At 42.9% G+C, this 20,047-nt stretch overlaps 3 protein-coding genes across 14 annotated transcripts in view; all 3 read left to right on the forward strand.

Annotated features, from left to right (window-relative positions):
- Positions 1 to 2,378, forward strand: part of arhgap46a (Rho GTPase activating protein 46a) — a 31,666-nt gene extending 29,288 nt beyond the window's left edge. For both annotated transcript variants that reach the window (XM_069713612.1, XM_069713619.1), the window contains exons 8-10: positions 101 to 192; positions 280 to 449; positions 672 to 2,378. In XM_069713612.1, coding sequence (XP_069569713.1) covers positions 101 to 192; positions 280 to 449; positions 672 to 866 — 457 coding nt within the window. In that variant the 3' untranslated portion in view covers positions 867 to 2,378. The remainder of the gene's footprint in view (positions 1 to 100; positions 193 to 279; positions 450 to 671) is intronic.
- A 2,004-nt stretch (positions 2,379 to 4,382) lies between these two features.
- On the forward strand, positions 4,383 to 16,528 carry phf20a (PHD finger protein 20, a). 8 transcript variants are annotated; one of them, XM_069713647.1, is made up of 17 exons: positions 4,383 to 4,528; positions 6,629 to 6,735; positions 7,502 to 7,673; positions 8,102 to 8,186; positions 8,441 to 8,541; positions 8,660 to 9,248; positions 9,390 to 9,440; positions 9,540 to 9,809; positions 10,049 to 10,243; positions 10,422 to 10,517; positions 11,118 to 11,273; positions 11,665 to 11,846; positions 11,940 to 12,039; positions 13,543 to 13,738; positions 13,912 to 14,353; positions 14,770 to 14,950; positions 15,166 to 16,528. In XM_069713647.1, the coding sequence occupies exons 2-17, from the start codon at positions 6,653 to 6,655 to the stop codon at positions 15,306 to 15,308; spliced, it is 3,042 nt and encodes a 1,013-aa protein (XP_069569748.1). In that variant the 5' UTR covers positions 4,383 to 4,528; positions 6,629 to 6,652; the 3' UTR covers positions 15,309 to 16,528. The 8 variants fall into 8 exon arrangements, with proteins under 8 accessions (XP_069569748.1, XP_069569760.1, XP_069569733.1 ...); XM_069713632.1 differs by lacking the exon at positions 4,383 to 4,528 and adding an exon at positions 4,560 to 4,678; XM_069713639.1 differs by lacking the exon at positions 4,383 to 4,528 and adding an exon at positions 4,561 to 4,678 and having other exon boundaries at positions 8,465 to 8,541.
- Positions 16,529 to 17,485: 957 nt separating this feature from the next.
- Positions 17,486 to 20,047, forward strand: part of ndrg3a (ndrg family member 3a) — a 33,033-nt gene continuing 30,471 nt past the window's right edge. For 2 of the 4 annotated variants that reach the window (XM_069713715.1, XM_069713731.1), the window contains exon 1: positions 17,486 to 17,632. The gene's annotated coding sequence lies outside the window, so the exon portion shown is untranslated. The remainder of the gene's footprint in view (positions 17,633 to 20,047) is intronic. The other 2 variants (XM_069713707.1, XM_069713697.1) reach the window with 2 other exon arrangements.

The following is a 20,047-nucleotide window of genomic DNA, read 5'->3' on the forward strand; positions in this document are numbered from 1 at the left end:
AACGGATTGTGCCGCAGGGCATGAAGAATGTGTGCGATAGAAGTGGAGGTCCCTCTTGTGGCGGCAGGTTGTAACTGCAGTGTTGTGTTTCATGCCTCAGAGTGCCAGGAGACATCGATGAAGTGAATGCATTGAAGCTCCAAGTAGACCAGTGGAGGATCCCGGAAAACCTCTCTGACCCCAATGTTCCAGGTGAGGAAGGACACATTTTTGCTGTTGGGCTGCAGGTGTATGTGAGTTTTGAATATGCCTATTAAAGCATGCGTCTGCCTCATTCAGCCTCCCTGATGAAGCTTTGGTATCGGGAGCTGGAGGAACCCCTCATCCCCATGAACTTCTACAAGCAGTGCGTCAGTAACTGCGACGACCCGGTGGCGGCCATCGCCGTGGTGCAGTCTCTGCCTGAGCTCAACAGGCTGGTTCTCTGCTACTTCATCCACTTCCTGCAGGTAACCTTCCTGGCAGATTTCTAATCCCCCCCCCACACACAGTCCCTACCCTAATCTAACCTGACCATGGTCCCTGTTCAAGCACTTCTCAGTGACCATTTTAGATAACTGAATGTGACTCATTCATGACTCACCGCAAGTCAAACGTCTGTCTGAACACTCTTTCTGCACTTGATGAGTCGTACTAATTGTTTTCCCTCTCCACATCTGGATTATCTCTAGGTATTTGCTCAGCCTTCTAACGTAGCTATTACCAAGATGGATGTGAACAACCTGGCCATGGTCATGGCTCCCAACTGCCTCCGATGTCAGTCCGACGACCCACGGATCATCTTCGAAAACACACGCAAGGAGATGTCCTTCTTGAGGATGCTCATCGTTCACCTGGACACTAGTTTCATCGAAGGTGTCGTGTAGATGCTGCGAAAACACAGAGCCCCCGAGGTGCTGGATCAGCCCTCCAGCATCTCCAGTTCCACATTTACAGTCATGCATAAACACTGTCTCTGTTCAGAGCACACTGGAAACTGTTGGGGTGAGACATGCCACCTCTTACAACACAAGGAGTGTTAAAACTGCTCTAACTTGGGCTCTCCCGCTTTCTTACTGGGAGACAATACCAACACCTTTAGGTTTCACTGTTTTTAATATTAAAATCCGCGGTGACTGCTTTCAAGTGGTTCACTTTAATGACTGTATTTTCTAACCGACGCATGTGAAAACAGGTTTACCCTCTAGTTCTTATTTAATGGGTGGTATTACAGCTAGATTGGACAACCGGGCTGTGCAGAGTGAGAGAGCCTTGCAGTATTTACTTCAGAAGAATTCACTTGCACAAAAAAATCTTAAGGCAACAGTGTTGACACTCTGCTCTTTTTTGTTTGGCTGTCTGATTTCATTCGGGTGTGTGTGTGTGTGTGTGTGTGTCTGTGTGTGTGTCTGTGTGTGTGGAACAAAAGACAGCCTTCTTTGATCATGTACAGAGATTTTTAAATATGAAAATTAAAAGAACTCTTGTAATTGTGTCTTGTTGATTAGCTTGCCTGTGCTGTTTTGAGTCGTCTTACTGATAGCCAGTCTCCTCCTATTTCATTTTACCAGACATAAAAAGCCGCACCGCCACAGCTATTTGGACTGAGTACAGAGCTTTCATTTCAAAGCACAAACTGGAAGGATGTGCAGAACGCTCTCTCTCTCTCTCTCTCTCTCTCTCTCTCTCTCTCTCTCTCTCTCTCTCTCTCTCTCTCTCTCTAACGGATGGTGGCGAGTTTCTCAGCAAATAAACATGGAGGTGCTTTGATTTTCTAAATTTACACTCACTGAAGCCAGGGGAGTGCATTAATTCTAATTACAGCTTATGTTGTAGTGATGTGGGGAGCTGGTTTTATTCAATTCATAATACTCTTTCTGGATTATCTATAAGAAATATTTCAATTGGAATTGTGTTCTCTTTTGTATGTGATCTGTGTGTTGTGTCTCTTGACTCAGGTCTTATAATAAAACGGGTGTTGGATGTGATAACTGTACACGGCCTCTCTCACGGACTGAAAATTAAATCTAACACACACCCCCTGTACTGAGAATAGAGTATTGTTCAACTGTCAAGCACTAGGACAATGTAAATTCAGCTTTTTGTCTCCTCTCAGTATTTGCCGATGTAAATAAATTCTGCGTGTAAAATAATAACTTTCCTTAAGTATATTCTAATGATCCAGGTTATGGGTGACGTTAACTGTTGCTGTAAAGAGCAATAAAAAAAGATTGGGTTTTTTTTGTAATTACCTGTTCATTTCTCTGCTGTAACCGCTTGCCTTTTGAACATAGGAATGATTCAAACCACTTTCCATGTATGTGCGTGTATGTGTGTTTGCATACCTTCTTGTCATAATGTGGAATGACTGTTCATAAATAAAGGTTTGTTCAATTGTTGATAGATAGTCTTGTGTATATTTTGATAGTGATTGGAGAGACGGGAAATGAGAGAGAAAGGAGGAACAACATGCAGGGAGGCCTGTGATATGAGGCTCTGACCAAAGTCTGAAATATCGTCGCAGAAGAATGTCTCCTGAAGATTTCATCCTGAATTACAATATTTCTTATTAATCAATGATGGCAAAAAGGCCCTTCATACATTGATTGATTAAAAACAATTACAAAACAGCTTAACAAACACAAACAGGGTTGGATATTGCTGAATTTCTAATATCTGAGATATACTCACCACTGAAATCAGTGGCATGATTGTGATTGTTTTGTATTTAGGTTTCGTAGCAATTTCATCTAAAATCTTAGTATTCTACAGTTTAAGATTTTATAGGGGGTCAAATTCTCAAAATAACATTACTTGTGTTTCTTAATTTGAACCTTAACTTTTCATTTCGGGTGCAAATTCAAGGTTTTTCTGCAAACATTGATGAATAATGGTTAAATTAGTGGACTGTACCATACTACCATTTTAAAAGTATTATATTCTGTGTACAGAATTTAGAGCATATCATGGGATCAAATTTCTTAAAGTTAACTAAAAACATAAGCTTTCAATTAAATTCAAAACCTGAAGATAAATATACCTTATCAAATAATAATCCCCTTTAAAAAAAAATATATCTTTCATTATATAATTTCTTATGAGCAATAAATTGGTTCTATTTTTCTAAAATTAAAGGATTTATTTTGAGCAGGTTTTGTCTGGTCTGTATTTTACAAAATGCCTTTTAAATGTGTGCAGTGTTTGCTATCTTCCCCCCGAGATAATAAGCATCCATTTCTGCTGTCTGTTTTGTACAAAAAGGGCATATTGTGTGAGCTTTGGACACACAACTTTCACAAGGCAGTTGAGTCCATTTACCTATGAAAGTATTACTCCTTTGTATCTGTGACTGCACAGGTGAAAGGATTAGCGAACAGGCATAAGACTCTCCCCAGCCTGCCAAACAGCATCATTCTCACTCATCTAATGTGTAAATTTCCAGCTGGTTTTCCTTTTGTCAACTGCCACCTGTCACTGGTGTAATCATGTACCTGCCAGCCCAGGCACCGTAACCATGACAGCACGGTTGAAGGACCTCCGGCTTAAGTTTTGTTGTGTTTTAATATTTTGCACCCATTTTAAATTCAGTTAGTAAATGTTGTGAAATTAAAATTAAAATAGTATAGTAAGTATATTAAATTTAGCTTTGCCACTGAAATAGGCAAATATTTTGTTGAAATGGTAGGTAGATAGATAGATAGATAGATAGATAGATAGATAGATAGATAGATAGATAGATAGATAGATAGGTGGATAGGTGGATGGATGGATGGATGGATGGATGGATGGACGGACGGACAGACGGACAGACGGATACAGATAGATAGACGGATGGATAGATGGATAGGTAGGTAGGTAGGTAGGTAGGTAGGTAGATAGATAGATAGATAGATAGATAGATAGATAGATAGATAGATAGATAGATAGATAGATAGATAGATAGATAGATAGATAGGTGGATAGGTGGATGGATGGATGGATGGATGGATGGATGGACGGACAGATGGACAGATGGACAGACAGATACAGATAGATAGACGGATGGATAGATGGATAGGTAGGTAGGTAGGTAGGTAGGTAGGTAGGTAGGTAGGTAGGTAGGTAGATAGATAGATAGATAGATAGATAGATAGATAGATAGATAGATAGATAGATAGATAGATAGATCGATCGATCGATCGATCGATCGATCGATCGATCGAAGCCTATCTGTCAGCTTAAATTCATCATTTATAATAATGATCGAATTTGTTTCTTAAATTTGAGCTAGTTTAATACTTACCGAAAATATACAAATAGGACATTTAAAAGCAACACACTAGCATTTATAAGGAGATAAAAGGTCTCATTGAGAAACACGAGGGCTTAGGCCCGTTGAGCGCGCATGCGCATTGCGGCGCCACACTGCCCGCGCCGATGGTGACTGCAACGGGGGAGAAATTCAACTGCGTGATCCAGAGCATACAGGCGGAGGCGGCGGTACCTGCGCTTTCAAGGAATTACGCAGCACATTTTGCACCCAACCGGACAAAGAGGGACTGGAGAACAGGTAGGAAGCCCAAATCGCATCCACCCTTGCATTTCGGAGTTCATAATGTCCAGTAACATCGTGACTGAGGCCCGGTTGGTGGATGCATCAACAGCGCAGACGGTGTGATGCCGCATGTCGGCTTCTGGAGTTCAAAACAAACGTGACGAAGTGGGTAACAACATGTTACGTTAGTACATTTCATCGTTGAATATGTTTAATAACCGGCGTGTTTTGGTGCCCGCCTGCTTTTGCTCTTGGTGGGGGTGGGGGGGGCTTAGAAATGTCTTTGTTTGTCTTCTCAGTTGGAGAAGTTTGATGCTCGCCGCTCGTTCACAGCAGGAAAAGTCTGAAAAAGTAGGCCTAGCGCGAGGCCCCGAAGAGCTGTATGAGTGACAGCTGCGCGGCCAATCAGATGTGAGCGTCCCGCCCTCTCGGACTCGTTCAACTAGTCGTGTTTATCTAAATGACTGACGTCGGGGTCTATTTAGCCCCGCCCACTGGTTATAAAACACCGGACAATAAAGTGGCAATAGGGGGTGGAAGTGGTCAACAATGGGACACTTGGATCTGCCAGTGTTCATGCTTTATTGTCTGTATTAAAATGATTGTGAAAGGTATTACATGAGTGGTTGAAAAAAAAAAAATTGTGAGGGTCGCGTTTTCTCCGTTTAAAAATCTCAACCCCGGATCGAATAATCCTAACAAAATATACCTCTTGTAACCTCATTTTAAAACAAGAATAATCTGCGCCTCGACTCGACCTCTCGGTTTGCGCCTGCCATGCGTCGCTGTCGTCTTGTCTGGTTCTCTGTGCAGACCATAAAAAACACAAAAAAACCCACCTCGTTTTATTTTAAATCGCGTATTTTGACCGAATAGGTCCTTGTTCGCTCTGTGAAATCGTGCCAGAAACCCACGTGTAACGTGCGAATAATCATAGTAGTCTTTGCCATTGTCTCCTATTGTGTCTATACGTGAAATCGGCTGACCAGAAAACACGTGGGCCGGGTAGTGAGAAGATATCCGGTTTGTAGGTTTCACTGAAAGCCAGTTATTACTCCAGACAGGCTCCGCTATGATGAACCGAGTCGGCTGTATCCCGGACAAAAGTAAGACCCCTCGATATATCATGTAGATCTTTTAATTCTTTATAATAAAGGTCGCCGATATTAAATCTGTTCTCCGTGCTGAATGCATGACTAAAGGCGCGCTGTTATCAGGAGGATGCTGCTGGGTTTTTTATTTATTTTTTATTAATATGAACGACTCTTACGATGATCCTACTCCACCAAGCTCTTTATTATAGCTGAAAGGACAGAACATCAGCCTGTATTGAATAAGACTTAATAGTCAAGGACTCATTTTAAACAGAATATGCTGTTAAGGCAGTCCAGCTTGGTGCATAATTGTCTCTCTATTGTAGTGGGGGCTTACAGTGAGTGATCTTTGTTTTCTCTTGTGCCTTCTCTGATCTGCCTTGTCGATGCAATAATACTGATGTTGGTAATTTGGATAAAGATCCTCAAGGGAATCTGTGTGAGGTCATTTCTAGTCACCCATGCTCCCTTAACTAGTGACTGCTGAACATCTGGTATTGGCTACATATCCACCACCATTTGAGGGGCATGGCTCACCTTTTATATGTCAGTTTTCACTCTACACTCAGTGCTGCACCATGTTACAACATGTGTAATCTGTAGCTTGAGTATGTTTTTAGTGGTAATAATTTTTCCCAGCCTGGACAGCATTATTGTTCTGCTGGTATAAAGGGGGTGTCTTACTTGCTTTTCAACACTAAAATGGCTGCTCAGATTCAAATCAGTGATTTTTTACCACAGTCTTCTGGTGTAATCATTCCTAGTGGTAAACTGAGACACACAAAGCTGACTGCAGTATTGTCTGTAAAGACCTTGATAGTCACGTGTGTTTTGTTCTTTGTTAGACATAATATATGTCTATTTGAAGCATAACCGAGGTCATATGAGTAGTGTTTATTGGTATATTTGCTGATTTTGTGTGTGTGTGTGTGTGTGTGTGTGTGTGTGTGTGTATGTGTGTGTGTGTGTGTGTGTGTGTGTGTGTGTGTGTGTGTGTGTGTGTGTGTGTGTGTATATACAGGAAGGGAGCCTTGATGTGGGCAGTATGAGTAAGACGCCCCCTAACAGAAGAGGGATAACATTTGAGGTGGGAGCTCAGCTTGAGGCCAGAGACAGCCTCAAAAACTGGTGAGTCATGGCCTCGCTCATTCCTCTCCATCCATTTTAGCGTCCACTTCACTTCCTCCCTTCCAGAGGTTTCTGGGCCCGGTTAGCGCTAGTTAGAAAAGAGTGAAGAAAGCTGCTCGGACCTTTTGATTGCATCACTGCTTCTCAGTCAGTAAACAGCTCGTTAATGGGTGTGTGCTCTCATGTGTCCACCAAGCTCAACTTTGACCTGGATTAATCATGAAGGACTACAAAAATGATCTTTTGACTCTGAAATCATATTATGCATTCATTTAAACTTTCTAGTATACATAAAATAAAATAAAGATTCATTGTTACAAAAAAATCTCTGTAACTAAAACGAAGTTATATTGCCTTTACAATCACAACTGTGGGAGCAGGCTTTTAAATGGGCCAGTAGCACTTTTTACATGTTAATTCTAATGTTCTTCCCGCAGTTATATATAGGAATACAGTTGATATTGGTCCTCCAGTTGCTAAAGGCCAAACAAGGTCAACATACAAGATGGCTGAGTAACACACTGTTTCTGGAGGTTGTAATGTTATTGTAGTGCAGAAGGTGTAGTTGCTATCAATACACCATCCTCCAAGTAAAACAGTGTCTCATGATTCATTGTTCTATATGGGGACATTTTCAGGTTTGGTTCATTTCTATTGACTTGACATCCTCATCGTATGTTTGCGATAAAGGATCAGGAACTTGAACAAGTAATATTGCCGTTCTCTTTCCCTTCCCAGTAATGCATTATTGAATGTCCTCATGCAGGTATGCTGCCAACATCGAGAAGATCGACTACGAAGATGAGAAAGTATTAATCCATTACCGGCAGTGGAGCCACCGTTACGACGAGTGGTTTGATTGGACAAGTCCCTACCTGAGACCCGTAGAGAGAATTCAGCTGAGGCGGCAGGGCCTGCATGACGACGCTACTGAGCCTGTAAGCTAAGAATACTGTTCATGCTTGCTTTGGTCTTTATTGCAGAGAGAAATTGGAAGTTAAGCCACCACCTCTGGGGTATCTTGTCTTCTCCAGCTTTTGCTCCACTGTGCATTTCTGCATGAAGAGGTTGTTGACGTGTGTGTGTGTGTGTGTGTGTGTGTGTGTGTGTGTGTGTGTGTGTGTGTGTGTGTGTGTGTGTGTGTGTGTGTGTGTGTGTGTGTGTGTGTGTGTGAGAGGCGAAACATGATACTTGTGATTTATTTACTTACTTATTTGCATAAGCTAAGCTAAACGCTATCTGCTGCTTTCACTTGCATGTAAACTTCAAGCACTGTCATTTTAAGGATTTTTTTTTTTTTTTTAGCATTCAACAGCTCCACTTCCAATGTACAGTATGTCCTAGATCACATGTCCCTTTTCTCCAGGGCTTTCATGTGAATGATAAGGTCTTGGCCAGCTGGTCTGACTGCCGTTTCTACCCCGCTAAAGTCATTTCCGTCAATAAAGATGGTGGGTATCAATAACTTAAGGCGATAATAATAATAATAGTAGTACCTTTTTGTTATAATTATCTTAAAATGTTTAAATGTATCTATGATACTTTAGATTTAGATGTCATTCAGTGATAGTAAATGACTTAAGATGAACCAATTAGAACTCTAAATAAGGGTATAAGTTACACTACTTGCATGAACTGAAGCATTGTTAGTTCAATTTCATCTGCTATGTGACTAAAATATATGTAAAATGTTGTTTCCCATTAGTGTTTTCTCCTTCATCCCCTCCAGCATCCTACACTGTGAAGTTTTATGATGGTGTCATCCAGACAGTGAAGGGGATACATGTGAAGCCTTTTATTAAAGAGGTAATTTAGTGATCATAAATACCCATAATTATTCTTATTGTCCTTTAAGCGTTGGTCAATCATGTCTGGTGCCATTTTCAGCTCCTGTTTTCTAACTTCCTCTTTATCCTGGTGACAGAGAGGTGGTGTTGGTGGAGGAAAGTCTCGGTCCTCTGAAAGGAACATGGTTAGGAGGGCCCCGAACCGCAGAGACAGAAGGCCTCAGGAGAACGGGGCTCCCAAAAACAAGCGGGCCAGACGCAGCACGTCCGACCAGGAGGAGGACAGCAACACTGAGGACGAGGAGCGGGAAGAAGGGATGGCAAACAAGAAAACAAATGGTGAGCTAGAGGCCGCACCCACTATCAAACAGGAAGAGGACATAACAGAGGAAGTGGACCAGAACAAACCCAGGGATGCAGAAAAGGGGACAGGACTCACAAATGGAGTGAAAGTGGAAGAAGGCGATGAGCAAAATGAGGAAACGTCCTATGTAAACGGAGAGGTGAAGAAGGAAGAGGTGGAAACGGAACAGAGTGGAATAAAGCCATATACAGAGTCACCCAAGCCATACACAGAGTTGCCCACTCAGATGTCAGCACAGACAGAGCAAGTGTCTGTCACTATGACAACCACAGAATCCAATGGAGATGTGGAGCAGAAACCAAACGTCCAATCAGAAAGCTCTGAGCCTGCAGCGGACGTGCCACCTCCCCAACCCGTGAAACGTAAGTGTTAATGAAATAAATTAGCAGAACTGTCAGTGGCTCTGTAGGATGGTGAAAAGTAATAACTGAATGCAGTTAATATCACATAGTGTCTAGATTTATGTTCAAGAGTTAATAGATTGATTCTTTCCTCTTTGATAGCGGTAAGGAAGCAGGGTTTCCACAACCCCAACAGGTTCAGCAGAGAACCTTGTGAGTACATCCCAACACTCTGTAAACAAATACAGTCAACACTTGCGTTCTGCTATGCACTTTCTTCACACCTTTCACTTGAATTGTTTCCCGTTTCAGTGTACCGAGTCATCAAAAACCAACCTCCCCCTGTCCTGTCAATCAACCTTGACCACAACCCGTTCAAGTGCAGCGCTCCTGGTTGCACGAAGTCATTCCGTAAGGCAAAGCTGCTGCATTACCATATGAAATATTACCATGGCGAGGAACAGCCTCCGGAGGGGGAGCGCAGCCCCACCAGGAGTGTCCAGACCAGGGCCTCTGACAAACAGTCAACTGCTGCCGGTTTGGATGGCACGAAGAGAAGGCGCACCATCTCTGCCTCAATGCGTGAGTTTCTCTCCAGTTTCACTTTTTTGTCCCAATGAAAGTGACGGAGGAGGAGTTTTCCAATAAACTGGGTCATCTGCTATTTCTACAGCGCTCACATCAAGTGCATGTCTTGCGACGACAAGATGAGAAATGTTGAATCATAACATGCTATAATTCCTAATCACACGCTTCCAAAAACAGCTGAATTGTAAATATATTGCAGCTCCAGCTTACACTTGCCCTGTGATCTTTCTCAGACTCTGTTGGAGCTGCTGCAGCTCCCCGTGGTGAGGTGAAGACTGCAGGCAGGCGCACATCAGCCCCGCCTGCAGTCAACACCCAGGGCCATCAACAGAGGGCACTGCTGAGGGAGAAGAGCAAGGAAAACCAGCTGGACAGGAACGGATGCCAGATGCAGGACAAGGACTCGGACAGGAGTGGCTTTGACATTGGTCAGTATGATGCAATGAAAAGGTGTTTGAGAGATCGCGTTGTGTTACGTAGAGTCTTTCCATTCACTGTTAGCTTCCCTTCATAAAGTACAGCTTTGCTTCTAGAATAGTGACCTGCAGTGTTTGCTTGTCTTGTGTTCACATGGGGCTTAACTCGTGTCACTGTAATGGTCCCCAGGGTCAGTAAAAGACAAACTGAAAGAGAAACCAAAACAGAAGGACTTCCTGCGCATTAAACTAAAGAAGAAGAAGAAGAAAAAGAAGGCCAAGTCTGGTAAGAAGCAGGTCCCTGGCACAGGGCTGCGTCACATATCTGCTACTCTGCATGTGCACTCACTGTGACATTGTGGGAACGGCTAGCTTGCAATGCATCAAGTCCTCCATTCACTCCTCCTGGTGTGGTGGCTGAGCCTCTGTGTGTGGGAGAAGTGTAACATTTGTTGCCGGCCTCTTTTACTGCATTATGCCAATCAAAAAGCTCAATTTCTTATCTATCAACTAGTCACAGCTCGTTTTTACTCTTCTATATGACAGTGCTGGTCATAAACAGCCCGACTTTATTGTGGCGCTGATATTGAGTGAACCAAACACAAATCCTGCACTGTTCTGTTGTTGCTGGTTGGCGTTCACACGAGTGTGTTTGGCATGGACACAGATTTATGTATCGGCTGCCTTCCTCCGATTGGTTATCTCGCAGTTCAAAGGCCTAAAACGTGGACCACGTGGATTTGTCAAATTTTGTTCTTGAGTATATAATTGGTCCATAATGTTTGTTATGCCACATTCTGTCACTTCCTGATGGGTGTGTGTTTAGCATTTTCAAAGCTGACATTTTTGTTCTACATCTGCTTCCCCCCCTTCCCTGTATTAACAGACTACACAGGTAGTGAGGAGAATATTGACATCTCAGTATTGGGTCTTCAGTCCAAATTGAATTTGCCACTCAAACCCCCCCCCTCACACAATCACAAGCCTGAGTCCTACCCCAGCAGGCCCGGATACAGCTACTCAGAGCAGATACATGTGGATGGTGGGTATCTCTATGACTGTGTGTGCGTGTGTGTGAACGTACTTGGCTTCCTCTCCTTACATTCTTCTATTCCCTTTGGATTCAATCCATCATGCTGCCAACCTTTATCTACTTTGCATCATCTGTCTACAAATGTTGTTTCACACAACACAAGGCCAAATTTTTAACTCATGGTTGATTGAATCCTGAGCTGCTGTTTGCTGTTTGCTGCTGTTTGCTGCTGTTTGCTGCTGTTTGCTGCTTGCTTCATCGTAAAATCCACAAATATTCATTAAGACTCACGTAGTTGACTACATTTTGTTGTTAAAGAATATTAATTGAGCTGAAAGTTTATTCAGATTCAGTTGAATCCTGATTATAACTTGAAAAGCGTCTCTGTTTGTCACTGTAGACGAGGACAGCATCAGCGACTGGTCTACTGACAGCTGCGGGTGGAGTGACGACGACTTTGACGTGGATTTGGACGTCACTACGCCGCCTCTTAGTCTGGACTCTGGCGCTGCAGACACCAATGACCAAGAGATCGTGCGATGTATCTGTGAGGTGGAGGAAGAGAATGACTTCATGATTCAGGTGAGCTGGTCGTGTTTTGTCTCGGGCTGTGACTGTTTCAGCATGAAATCTCTGGGTTGTACAAGTGTAAAACCGGTTTGTTCTTTTTGTTAGTGTGAAGACTGTTTGTGCTGGCAGCATGGCACCTGCATGGGCCTGCTGGAAGACAATGTTCCAGACAGATACACCTGTTACATCTGCAGAGACCCACCAGGTGAGGGAGAAACATCACGCTCTCTACGTAAGACTGTCACCAATCAAATTTGTTAATATCGAAGAACTTGGGAAGAACTGATTTGGTAGGGAAGACTGGGTGATTCCTCTTTCATTAGTAGAAGTATTATCTGCCATCTAGTGGATGGTATAAAAGCAGGATTTAAGTAAATCACGATAAAATTTCTTATTTTGCGTCCCTGTGTTGATTATTCATTTATCTCGTTAAATGATTATATTTCTATCACAATACCTCTCGTTAATTGTCCTGTATAACAGAAGTGTTTTTGATGATTTAATCTGCACTCAGGGCTGAGTCTATAACTTTACCACTCAAATCCAAACTCCACCCAACATATAAACCGCATTCGACAGCTGTCATAGTTGGATTTTATTTAGTAACACTGAAAAGAATATCACTGTCGAGCTATACTTGTTAACAGTTGTTATCCATCTCCCTTTTGTCAACCAAAAACACTGATAACATTGAAACTAGTTACTGATAATAGATGTTTCTGTTTCGCTGTCCTAAAATAACTATTAGCCAGCGCATTGTATAATTGTGCTGTTTTGAATTCTGATTCTAATGTGCACTACACCTCAAAGTAATTTTGACCAAGTATATGACACAACACCAACATTCTTAAAAGAATTAGGCATCATGGTTAACACTGATTTCTACTCAGATTTTATGTTCTTACATTTTACAATGTCCTGTTTCCTGCGAAAAGATGGCAACATTTACTATTGATCACAGTAAGCTGTGCTCCTTTATGGCAAACACGGGCCATTAAATACCTTCAGTTGTACTGATGAGAAAAGAATAAGATGAGACAAGCTGTCGATTGGGCCTCATGTAAAAGTCCCTTAACATCCTAAAACAGCTGCACCACAGGATGTTTGTGCTGCAGACGGCCTTTTGCCTCAACTGAATTAGCAATAATATGCTGTACGTACTGAACCCTGACCTGAACACTGCTGACTGTTTTTTTTGTTTTTTTTAGCATTAATGAGAACTAAATGATCCAGGCATTTAGGGAGAGCACAACTGTGTCCACAGTAAATGTAGAATTAAAGAGCTGCAGGATGAACAATGCTGTTTTTAGCGAAAGCCTTAAAGGGAGAAAAAAAAAAATGACTGAAGATATTGCAGTGGGCCAACATTGCCAAGGTGGAGGAGTGAACTGCTGCAGCAAGTGAAACACATCACCTGTAAAACTAGGAGTTGGAGAACAAGTATGTTATGTTGATTTAGTTTGCTGACATTAGTGTCTTCAGCTGTACAGCCCGCTGTAGGCGTGAACACTGTTTTTATAGATGGACTCTCCACGTCTCAAGGAATACAGTCCATTATTCCCAGAAAGGTGTGACACCCCAACCAACCAGAACAGCAAGGAGGACCCAGCTGAGCACATTTGAGACTCTCGCTCTCCTCACGGCTTCACTTATGGTTTACCATTCAAAACCTCTTTCACTGGATAACATTTATTTTGATCACTTGTAGGTCAGAGGCAGAGTCTGCGCTACTGGTATGACCGTGAGTGGTTGAGCAATGGTCACATGTACGGCCTGTCATTCCTGGAAGAGAACTACTCTCACCAAAACGGCAAGAAGATCACCACCACCCACCAGCTGCTGGGGGATGTGCACCACGTGCTGGAGGTCCTCAACGGACTGCAGCTCAAGATGAGCGTCTTACAGTGAGTACACGAGAGCTGGTCGCGAGGCGTGTGTTCCTGTACAAGTCAAATCCAGATTGAAGAGATTGTTAAACAGAATTTTTCAGATCAAACCAGCTCGGCTGTGTTTTATTTTTAATGTTTAAAAAGTGGTCTGATTTTTTTTTTTTTTTTTTTCTCCTTTGGCTTATCAGGAACAACAGTCACCCTGACCTGCAGCTGTGGCGGCAACCCTGGAAACATCTGGAGAGGTCACGGATCGGCTCCGACTCCTGTCGGAGCAGCAACGCAGCTCCGTCTCCTGTGACTCCTGATGAGGACATGAGCCGAGGGGAGATTTTAATGTCCAACGCTCTGGAGAAACTGAGCCGTGCCGCTACAGCGGCCACATCCTCTTCGTCGTCCTCCTCCTCTCCCTTCCCATCCTTCCAGGACTCGTACATTACTAGCGAACACTGCTACCAGAAACCACGGGCGTATTACCCGGCGGTGGAGCAACGACTGGTGGTGGAGACCCGACAGAGCTCTGAGCTGGGGGACAGCATGAGAAGCACAGAGGAGCTGCTGGAACGGGAGCAGCGCTACGGAAGCCTATTGGAGACAGACAAGCCCAAATCATCAGGCATCAGCAACAAGGTGGGAGTAGATTCTGTTAATAGTCGGTACCGTTTTGGACACCAATCTTCACACAGCCATCCCTACAGGTCAGGGTTCTCGAACCAGTAGCTCGCGAGCTACGTGTGTGTGTTAACTATCAATTTGTTATTGCTCACATAAAAGAAGCTTGTTCAGCTGGTTTGTTGAAGCTCAGTTATGTGAATAAATGTTATAGTGTCATGTAGCTCTCAGACACTTTCATTTTGTCATAGTACCTCTCGGAGCAATAAAGGTGAGAGTCCCCTGCTATAGGTTGATGATATAACTTAGATTAACATGCGTCTTACATCATGTGCAGTAATAATGTGAACTGACTCACCAGACAGCCTTTGTACATTGAAGTCTGGAGTGGTTTGTAAAGTGAGCCTCGTTTCATTTTACCTGAACGTCTCCAGGTGTCGATGGGTGGCTCGTGGTCCCAGGCTGAGCACAGGGAAGAGGGTGGAAGGGACCCTGGAGAGGCTGCAGATACCAGCAGGCAGCAGCAACAGTGGCAGATCAACCTGCTGGATCACATAGATGCCGTCCAGGAAGAAGTCTCGCACAGGATGGACTTCATTGAGAGGGAGTTGGACGGTAAGTCCTGTAAATCAGCAAAGTTTGTCTCGTCAGCGGGGTTGCAAACTTGGAAGATGACACCCTTTTTGTATCAGTGGCCCATCTGTTCAAGTGGCGGCGTGTGCTTTACAAGACTCACTCACTCGACAGAGTCGATGTGGGCTAAAACAAACCCGTCGTGTGTCGACATGTGCTCACCTCTGGTTCTTCTTCTTCTTCTTGTCCCTCCTCAGTGCTGGAGAGCTGGCTGGACTATACTGGAGAGCTGGAGCCTCCTGATCCTCTGGCACGTCTTCCTCAGCTCAAACACCGCATGAAACGACTCCTCACACAGCTTGGCATGGTGCAGCAGATCGCGCTGTACAGCTCCACATGAGGGCGCCAGAGAACAGCAGCAGGTTCAGTCACGCAGAAGCAAGTGGAGGGAGGATACCGGTCTCCAGCTGCAGAGATAACAATATTAATGCAAGTCCATGATGTAGATTGTTCAGCACATTCACTCTGACCTGACCTCTGCTGCTGTTTCCTCTGTGTGGTGGAGTCCACTGCTACAGTGAGGCGAGGTGATGTATGAATATTTATATGAACATGTGTGGAAGTGAGCATCTTAAATCAGGATTAAACACAAGAAGTAACCTCGTAAAATGCAGGAGAAAATCCTTCGGGACCAGATTACACCTCTGTGGTTCCCATGCAACTTTAAACCTTCTGAATGCCTTTTGTCTGAGCTCCTGCTTAAGGTTGCCCTGTCTGTCTCAGTACACAGTGCTTTACATGCGGAAGCTTTATATTCCAATTGCAGTAGAGTTCCTGAACCTACACTCTGCAATATTGTTGTGAAAACATTTTTGAATGGTCTTTTCTTTTTTTCTTTTTTTTTTCATTAACAGTGTCCCAAAGTTCACTGCTGGTCATCTGTCACGTCATTCTGTGTTAAAATTCTTGCTGTAAATGTGGAACGGACGATAAATTGGAGACATCCAGTCTGTAAGTGCTGTACAAGCAGTGTCTACAGATTTGTTGTGTTTCTGATCTTCTACAGGGTTTGTTTTCTACCATACTGTGAAGTTATTTTTGTCTGATTTCAAAGGTATCTTATTTTCAGCTTTCGAGACTATAACAAGTGTGATGTCTGTTCTGTCTTAAGTTGAAATGCTTCTTTCCCAACAGTCAGTTCACCATTGTACTAATCTTCTCAGTTTGTTTATCAATTACCGCATCCCTTACTTCAGTTCAGTCTTTGTTGTTGCGGTAGCATTTGACCTATGATTCACTGAAAACTGTAATGTGGACTTGTCTCTTCTTAACCTAGCATCTTGTGTCAGTGACAAATATTACTTAGAAAACCTGTTTGTTTTTTTTGTTTTTTTTCTTCACCTTGTTACTATTTCATCCGTTTATTTACAGTATTTTGGTTGTTTGTAAATATGTAATTCAAAAAAAGTGTGTTCTTCTTGATTGACAATGTTCTCCAAATACAAATATTGTATGCTACTGTACTGTAAATGTCTGGCTTAGAAGTAGGAAAAATGTCCAAGACAATACAAACAGATTTCCTGGTACAAAAATAAACTATCATTGGTATTAACCACTCTTGACCATGATCTCGGCTATTTTTCTCACCGTGTGTATGATAGGCTGGAAATATCTATTTACACTACTAGTGAAGTCAAAAGTTGCGTCATTCTGGGTTTGATGTAAGCCTGATTTGCACCCTCCCACAGGCCTAGTCTGTAAAGTGAAGGCTTGAGTTTGAGTGTTTCCAGAACTAGAAAAAAAAAAAAAAAAACAAGTGCTTTTCTGCTGTTATTCCCCTGAGCAAGGCATAGAAATTCCAACTCAAACGCTGCACATGCAGAACACTGGTTGTACTTGAAAGCTCCAGTTTAGAAAACTGAATATGGGGCTTTTCTCTGAAAAAAAATTGTAACATAAAAAGGATTGCGTGCATACTTGGACGTAATATGTTTTAATGGCATAGCCGATTTGTGTGGTTACATAATCAGATTGAAAACGCAAACTTGATGGCAATTGTAATCAGTTAATCTCCTAAATTTGAGGCAGCAACAAGCCCGTGAAATAATGTATTGCTCACGCAGTAAAACCAGCGTGTGCGTGTGTTCATTTGGGGGCGATTGACTGAACTATTACAAAAGGTGGTCTGTGGTATAAAGGTAGGTAATACATTTTTGAAATTCATACACTTGATTACCTGACCTCCTTCCCATCAAAAGTAGGCGTTTCCTCTCGGCAGGCATGCGCTGTCCGCCTTTTCAGTCACTGAAGACTGAAGCTCCTCTGGCCGAGAGCTGAAATACGACCTACGGAAACATAATAGTTAGTCACGGTGCGAAGGGTTGTGCGCACACCGTATGCATTTAGTTTCCCAGTGCCAATCGGCGCCGAGTGTTATTCCCAGTATTTCGGAGCAGAGTGAGACCTCCTGTCTCCTCCTCCTGTCTGTGTTTTGTACCGCCTCCTCCCATTGGCTCCTCCGCGGTGGCTGCGCCGCAGCGCGTAGTTCCGCCCAGATTCACAGTGAAATACTAGTTGAGGCAGAGGAAGCGGCGGCAGTGAAGAGGAGCGTGTATTGTACACTTAAATATATATATATATATATAACATTTAACCGTTTATATTCACCAATATACCCAGCGAGGAATTGAGTGGAAGCCACCAGGTACTTATTTCACCGACGAGGTAAGCCATGATGTTCGTGTTTCCGTCGGAGCTTCTCCCCGTGTGTCCCTTACAGATGTGCCCGGTGCCACAAGGAGATTATCTCGGCTCGCTGGATCCCCCCCCCTCCCCAACCTCCCCCCAACCTGTTCGCGTTGCTGTCTCCGTGTCCAGTTATTTGTTCCGTGGATAGCGGCAACTGTCAGAGCAGCGACGGAGCTTTTATGTACTAATTTAAAACCACATGTTAAACAGCAGGAGAGCCGACGGCTCGGTCAGCGCGGGCGAAGCGGTCCAGTTGGGGGGGAAAAAAAAACTGCGGTTGAAGTGAATGGAGTTCATTGATGCGACATAACGCCTGCGTTCACACCGGAGCTGCTTTCCTTCGTTTTGTCAGAGCAGTGCTTCTTGCTTTTGCCCTGTTTTCTGTTACATTTCGTACCTGCGTAATAACAACAGAGGTTTCAGCTCGGTGTAACACGACGAGGCCTGTCACGATGTCGTAAAACAAACTAAAGAAATGTTAGCCGACTTAGCTCACAGCTTTATGCATTTCGCGTATTGACACGATGCACATTAAACCAGCCAACAGGAGGAAGACGCGCTAACAAGTGAGGGCAGGATTTTCGTAAAAACAAGGTGATAAACTTGTTGTGTACAATAAAACACAAGTCGTGCCTCTAGTTTCTTTCTTATAGGAAGATTTATATGGTTTTTCTGCTCATTTTGTTTGGAGTTTGAGCTGCAAAACTTAAGTTAACATAATATAATCAGCTGCGTGCTGAGTATCTGGCTTGCCATCTCTCATGGTGTCAGGGTATTGCTCTTTATTTTGTACCCCCCCCCCCCTCCCCTCTCTCTCCAAACCATGTCCCAGTCTAGACTTGGCAGATCCATCATGATCACCCAGTTCAATCCAAATGCTGCAGATGCAGGTGTTCCACCGTTCAGACATCACATGATGGATGACAATGTCACTTGTGAGCATGCTGAAGGTCACACAGGTGGGGGAGTGTGAAGAGAGTTGGCATCAGGTGTTTCCCCATACTGAAAAAAAAACAAAACAAAACAAACAAACAAAAAACTACCAGCAGCTTTGGGTGTGTTTGAAAACCACGCTGTCCTCTGCAGTTCCTCAGCAAAGCTGTCCGGAACAATGAGGGTATTAGAGTCGTTTTACTTTTAGGAGATTAAATAACACAATGAACCACGAGAAGGTCATTGTGACCTTTGTGTTAAGTACTTCAGATAAACTATCTATATGTTAAAGCCTTATTTCTGGTAGCTAACGGGTATAAATGTAATATGTTTAGTGGTGTTAAACTCAAGTTTTCCAGGCGCGTAAGAAATTATCGATACACTTGAGGGTTGTTTTGTGATACTGTAACGACCCTCAGAAACACGGTATTGATGTTTAGTTAATAGTTTACATTCAAAGATTCATAGAAATTCCTTTTATCAGACTGAACAAAAAAGCAGTACTGGGATTTTGGCTGTTACAGAGACTGTGATGAATGCAAATGCAAATCCTACTGCTTTGTTTGCATAAACTATTTTTACTCAGATTTTATCCATAATGTGGCATGTTCTTGGTATTTTACATTTTTCTACTTAATTTTAACAACAAAAATTGCCTTTCTAGTGTACAGTATCGCAATATATTGATTCTTAACCCCTCTATTATGATGCGAAATATCTTATCACTAGATTCCTGCCAATACAAAACCCTGTTCATCTCCCACAATGCTCTCAACCACGTGGTCAGCCAGGTTTGGATGGAGTTTACACAACAAGCGACATCCAGGGTTTTGTTGTCACGCACAACATTTTTTTTCTTGAGACTTTTGTTCCAACTGGAAACTCCAGTAGATAACAAGCTAGTGACAAGTTACTGCTTTCTGTAAGCTGTTCTGTGGGCCAGTCTTTCAGGAGAGAGGTTTATTGCCATATTGTTGGAGGTGCTTTGCTCCTGGTTGATTATTACAGAGAAAACCTGCTACTTAACCAATGGGAGTGTCAAAAGTTGTTTATTAATCCATGCATTGTCCTGTGCTGTTGAAATCTGTAGAAGATATTACGCTGAATGCGTAAGTATTTAAAATGGGTTTATATGTTTTATTACAACAATTTGTTATGAAGCTGCCACACTTATTTATTCCTTAAAGCTGTGGTGGGATTCACCACTCAAAGGAATTCAAACAAACTCACCAGAGTGAAAACAAAGGCTGCTGAATGCAACAACTCAGGACTTTACATCGCATCAACACTGTACGTGCAAAATAAAAATGAATGTCAGTATTAAGAAATGACACTATTAAGGTGCCTTTTAGCTGGGATTACAATTTACACTTGATGTATTACAGGGATTACAGAATACATAAAAAGTGAGCAATGCTCTTGTGTAGAAGAGGATTTCTCACAGCAATGGCAGGGATG

This window comes from Brachyistius frenatus, unplaced genomic scaffold, assembly GCF_029030835.1.
Source record: "Brachyistius frenatus isolate BFR_SWC_R1_liver_20210118 unplaced genomic scaffold, ASM2903083v1 Contig_4, whole genome shotgun sequence".
Classification (NCBI taxonomy): domain Eukaryota; kingdom Metazoa; phylum Chordata; class Actinopteri; family Embiotocidae; genus Brachyistius; species Brachyistius frenatus.